General features: G+C 52.4%; 1 protein-coding gene across 1 annotated transcript; it reads left to right on the forward strand.

Annotated features, from left to right (window-relative positions):
• Nucleotides 1–309: 309 nt before the first annotated feature.
• Nucleotides 310–4,823, forward strand: LOC103124875 (beta-1,3-galactosyltransferase 5-like). Its single transcript, XM_007535633.3, has 2 exons — nucleotides 310–599; nucleotides 2,312–4,823. The coding sequence occupies exon 2, from the start codon at nucleotides 2,312–2,314 to the stop codon at nucleotides 3,245–3,247; it is 936 nt and encodes a 311-aa protein (XP_007535695.2). The 5' UTR covers nucleotides 310–599; the 3' UTR covers nucleotides 3,248–4,823.
• Nucleotides 4,824–5,606: the final 783 nt, after the last annotated feature.

A 5,606-nucleotide genomic window follows, 5' to 3' on the forward strand; every position in this document is an offset into this window, starting at 1 on the left:
TGCTATTGCTGTTGTACTGGATAGGACAGAGAGAAATGGAGAGAGGAGGGGAAGACAGAGAGAGGGAGAGAGAAAGACAGACACCCGCAGACCTGCTTCACCGCCTATGAAGCGACTCCCCTGCAGGTGGGGAGCCGGGGGCTCGAACCGGGATCCTTACGCCGGTCCTTGCGCTTGGCGCCATGTGCGCTTAACCCTCTGCACTCCCCCCACCCCCCAGTATCACTTCTTGAGGACATGGGCACTGATGTGCAGGTTGGCCGCTCTCTCCTTCCCTGTGCCATGCTCTCAGTGTCTGGCGTGGGCTGTGTGGTAGAGAGAGGGTAGACCAGGGTCATGAGAAGCAGAACTGAAACTACGATGCAGTCGCCTTGTTCCCTTCCAGATCTCCAAGTACTGGTCTGAGTGATGCTGTTCTATCGTTTCCTCCTAGTAAGTCCTGAGATAGAGACCCAGCATGTTCGGTAAACAGGCCAAAGTCCCACATGTGACCTTCCGCTATACACCGACAGCTCTCTGGATCCTGTGAATCCAAAAGGAAGTTGGAATCTACCCTGGGGCTTAGCGTTCAAGCCAGGGAACCACCTTACTGGGAAAAAGTGAGTGTTTTCTTTTTCTTTTTCTTTTTTTTTTAATTTTAAGAAATTGTCTTTATTGGATAGAGACAGCCAGAAATCAGGAGGGTAGGGGGGAGATAGAGAGGGAGAGAGACAGAGAGACACCTGCAGCCCTGCTTCACCACTCGCAAAGCTTTCCCCCTGCAGGTGGGGACCAGGGGTTCCTTGTGCATTGCGATACGTGCGCTCAACCAGGTGTGCCACTACCCAGCCCCAAAAGTGTTTTCTTAAGTGGGTAAGGGTTATGCTGCATAGGTTGGGAGTGGCAGAAGGTGGGCAGGATATGGAAGAGGCAACAGACTAAATCCCTCTCCCGCAGGCAGGGCTCCAAGGAAGCTGTGCACAGAAGAAAATGACTCTTTTTCTTTTTTTTTTTCTGGGCGAGAGAAATGGGTGCTTAATCCACTGAAGGACAAATGTGAGTGTCTCCACACTTTGGTCCAGACGTTGGTGATGGTTTCCAGTCTGTAGTTTCCCCAGCTGGACTTCTCTGAGGAGTCAGAGAATGGTGGATCAGAGAGCGTCAAAGGAGACATCTGTCTCAAGTTCATATCTCGCCCTGTGTGAGGCCCCGGGTTCAACTCCAGGAGTCCTGCTTGCATCCTTTGCATTTCATCACTTGTTCTGGCTCTTCAATTCCTTTTTTAATGTGATCCCCAAATTTTAATGAGTCTTTGTTATAAAGATCAAAATTACTTGTTCATCCTAAGGAACCCAACACACCCATCCAGAAAAGATCTGTGTACAAATATGTTCATAGCAGCACAATGTGTAATAGCCAAAACCTGGAAGCCACCCAGGTGTCCAACAACAGATGAGTGGCTGAGCAAGCCGTGGTCTACATACACAATGGAATACGACTCAGCTGTTAAGAATGATGACAGTCACCTTTTTCACCTCTTCTTGGATGGAGCTTGAAGGAATCCTGTGAAGTGACATCAGCCAGAAAGAGCAAGATAAGGATTGGGTGATCTCACTCATGGACAGAAGTTGAGAAATAACAGGAGAAACACCAAGCAGGACTTGGGCTTGGGTTTGGAGTACTGCAGCAAAGTCAAGGACTCTGGGCTGAGGAGGCGTGTTCAGGTCCTGGTGCAGGGGGAGGAGGCCCTGAGTTGGGAGTGAGAGTGTTTTGCAGAAAACTGAGAAATGTTACATACTTACCAACCACTGTATTTACTGTAAACCATGAAAGTCAAAGAAAATACTTGCTCAGAGGGGACCAGGTGGTGTCACTTCTGACAAAATGCATGTGTTACTCTTTGTGAGGACCTGGGTTCAAATCCCTGGTTCCCACTTGCACAGGGACCTGCTGAGCCATGGAGCCGGGCTGGAAGCCTCTCCCTTCTCAGAGTGCAGGAAGGGTGACTCAGAAAGGACCAAGTGAGGCATCTGGTCCAAGTTCTCAGTGGAGAACCTGCATCTGTCTCCGTGTTACAAATCTGGCTAAGCCGGGAGTCCGATCCAGGGCCCCACCCCCTGTGGCCTCCACTGTCACCTTCAGTGAAAGCCATGGGCATCCGTCACGCCTCTGAAGACCACAGCTGCACTTCCCTGGACAGTGAGGGTTCAAGGTGTTACTCCAGGAGCCGTGAGCAATGAGTGTCTTTCCCCTCTCAGCATCCTGGGAGGAGCACATCAGTTAAGACCCTCAGGATTCTGAAGGTCTCACTGTTCCTTTTTGTGTCTTTCAGATGACATCCCTGAGGGTGAGGGTGACCTATCTTTCGCTGGTGCTCCTGGGAGCCCTGTGTCTGTACTTCAGCATGTGCAACCTGTCTGCAGTCCAAGAGGAGCTGTACGTGTTCAGGAGAGAGAACGGGGGCTTCCTGCAGCTCCCCGAGCTCGACTGCGAGCAGAACCCCCCCTTCCTGGTCCTGCTGGTGGCCTCGGCCCAGGACCAGGCGTTGGCTCGCTCTGTCATCAGGGGCACCTGGGGCAGAGAAAGGCTGGTGAGAGGGAAACGCATCAAAACGCTCTTCCTCCTGGGGGCCGGCCCCAACAAGAACCTCCTGAGGAAAGTGTCCCAGGAAGGCCATCTTCACCGAGACATCATCCAGAAGGACTTTGTGGACACGTACTACAACCTGACCCTGAAGACGCTGATGGGCATGGAGTGGGTCCACCGCTTCTGTCCCCAGGCGGCTTTCGTGATGAAGACAGACACGGACATGTTTGTGAACGTCTATTACCTGACTGACCTGCTTCTGCAGAAGAACAGGACCGCCCAGTTCTTCACGGGCTTCTTAAAGATGAACGAATTCCCCATCAGGAAGAAATACAACAAGTGGTTCGTGAGCAAGTTCGAGTACCCGTGGGACAAGTACCCCCCCTTCTGCTCGGGCACCGGCTACGTCTTCTCCAGCGACATCGCCGGGCTGGTCTACAACGTGTCCGAGAGCGTCCCCTTCCTGAAGCTGGAGGATGTCTTCGTGGGGCTCTGCCTGGCCCGGCTGGGGGTCCGGCCGCAGCCCCTGCACACGGAGCAGACCTTCTTCCCCGAGGGGCTGTCTTTCTCCCCGTGCCGCTTCAGGAAGGTGGTGGCCTGTCACTTTGTCAGGCCGCAGGACCTGTTGAGCTACTGGCATGCTCTGGAGCGCTCCCTGGGAGACGCCTGCCCTGGGGCCTGAAGACACCCAGACACACCCCAAGGTGGCTTCTGCAGCATGTGCGGTGGTCCCTGGCACCCACGGGGGATGGGCAGGAGGGAGGGGCAAGGAGGCTGCTCTCCCGTGGGATCCAGACCTGAGCCGAGTGGGAGACCCAGGGAGAGTGGGGGCTTCATGCCCACTGGGGGCTGTCTCCTGGGTGTCTGTGCCTCACCCACACCTGCAATCTCTCTCTCTCTCTCTCTCTTTCTCTGCCATCAGGGTTACCACTAGGGCTCAGTCTCTGAATGACTTTACCATTTTCTTCTTCTTTTTTTTAATATTTATTTTCCCCTTTTGTTGCCCTTGTTATTTTATTGTTGTAGTTATTGTTGTAGTTACTATTGATGTCATTGTAGTTGGATAGGACAGAGAGAAATGGAGAGAGGAGGGTAAGACAGAGAGGGGGAGAGAAAGACAGACACCTACAGACCTGCTTCGCCGCCTGTGAAGCGACTCCCCTGCAGGTGGGGAGCTGGGGCCTCAAACCGGGATCCTTATGCCGGTCCTTGCGTTTTGCACCACGTGCGCTTAACCTTCTGCACTACCGCCCGACTCCCAACTTCAGCATTTTCAATGATCACTTTTCTCTCCCCTTTAATTTATTATTGAATAAAAATCTTTTTATTTATTTATTATTGAATAGAGACAGAGGAATTGAAAGGGGAGGGTGAAATAGGGAGAGAGACAGAGAGACACCTGTAGCCCTGCTTCACTGCTCACGAAGCTTTCCCACTGCAGGTGTGGACCAGGGGCTTGAACCTGGGTCCTTGCGGACTATAATGTGTGCGCTCAACCAGGTGCACCACCACCTGGTCCCACACCCTGACTTTCCTCTACAAATGGGCTTGTTGCTCAGTCCCTGCAGAGTGACAGCAAGGAACCCAGCTGTGGGATGGGAAGGCCCTGGCACTGGCCCTGGAGGAGGCAGACGCCCGCCCAGGATGCCCGACCACGCTGTGGACTCCATGGAGATCCCACAAAGCAGGGTGTGTCTGCACCCTGATCTGTGTGGTGAACTCTGGCCGGGGCACCCCTCCCCGGTGCCCTGGGAGCCTGACCACACACCCTTGAGAGTGAGGGTCTGTCCCCAACCACCAGGGAGTCAGGCATGTTCCCACACAGGCCTGAAGAGGAAGGGAGAGGGGCTGGCTGAGTGTATGTGGCCGCCTTGCACATGTGAGACTCTGGGTTCATCCCCAGAGCTGCATGGGGGACAGGAAAGAGCTCCAGGAGTGTGTGGTGGGGCTTTGATCTCTCTCTTCCTCATCTTTTTATAGTTTATATTTATTTATTTATTTATTTGATAGAGACCGAGAGAAATCCAGAGGGAAGGGGTAGCCGGGGGTGGGGTGGGGGGAGAGACACCTGCAGACCTGCTTCACCAATCTTGAAGCTTCCCTCTCCTGTAGATGGGGAGCTGGGAGGCTCGAACCTGGGTCCTAGGGCCTGGTGGTAACATGCACACCCAGCCAGGTGAGCCACCGCCCGGCCCCCAAGCAGAAGCTTCCCCTCTGTCATTTTCTCTACCTCTCATTCTAAAAAATAAAAGAAAAATGTGACCTGAGATGTGGCTGGGTGTCAAGGTGTTTATGTGAGGCACTGGGTTCGATCCCCAGCATGGGATAAAAGAAGAAAGAAGAACAAAGACACCAAGTGGGGCCCTGAGGCTGAGGGACGTGTGGGGAGGTGCAGAGGGTGGGAGAGGGAGGCGCTGAGGGCTCTGTGTTCCTGCATAAAGTCCGCAGGGATGCCCGGCCTGGTGGCTCCTGTCCTGTGGTCTGGCTCCTCAGGCCCTGTCCCCTGGCTCAGGCCCTTGGAACTCTCACTTCACATGATTCTCTCAAGCTCTAAGATGAGGTGAAGGTGGCGATTGCATCATTCTTCACAGCTGAGTAGTATTCCATCAGGGCTTGTGAAGCAAATGATTTTTTTTGTGGCCTTTTTTTCCTTTTTATTTAAAATTTTAAAATTGTTTATATTTTTATATTATAGAATTACATGTCAACAGGGGTTTGAATTCACACCATTCTCACCACCAGAGTTCTGAATCTTCACTCTCCCCACTGCAATCCACCACAGTTCCCCTAAGGTTGTAGACAACCATCTTCTCTACAACTATCTGTCCACATTTATACATGGTTACCCCTTTTCCTTTTTTTAATTTTTAAAAATTTATTTTAAAAAGGAGACATTGACAAAACCATAGGATAAGAGGGGTACAACTCCACACAATTCCCACCACCAGAACTCGCTAGCCCATCCCCTCCCCTGACAGCTTTCCTATTCTTCATCCCTTTGGGAGTATGGACCCAAGGTCAATGTGGGATGCAAAAGGTGG

This window comes from Erinaceus europaeus, unplaced genomic scaffold (assembly GCF_950295315.1).
Source record: "Erinaceus europaeus unplaced genomic scaffold, mEriEur2.1 scaffold_310, whole genome shotgun sequence".
Lineage (NCBI taxonomy): Eukaryota > Metazoa > Chordata > Mammalia > Eulipotyphla > Erinaceidae > Erinaceus > Erinaceus europaeus.

Excerpts from the sequence above, each read along its gene's own strand:
- LOC103124875 (XM_007535633.3), top strand. The coding sequence starts at position 2,312 with ATGACATCCCTGAGGGTGAGGGTGACCTATCTTTCGCTGGTGCTCCTG.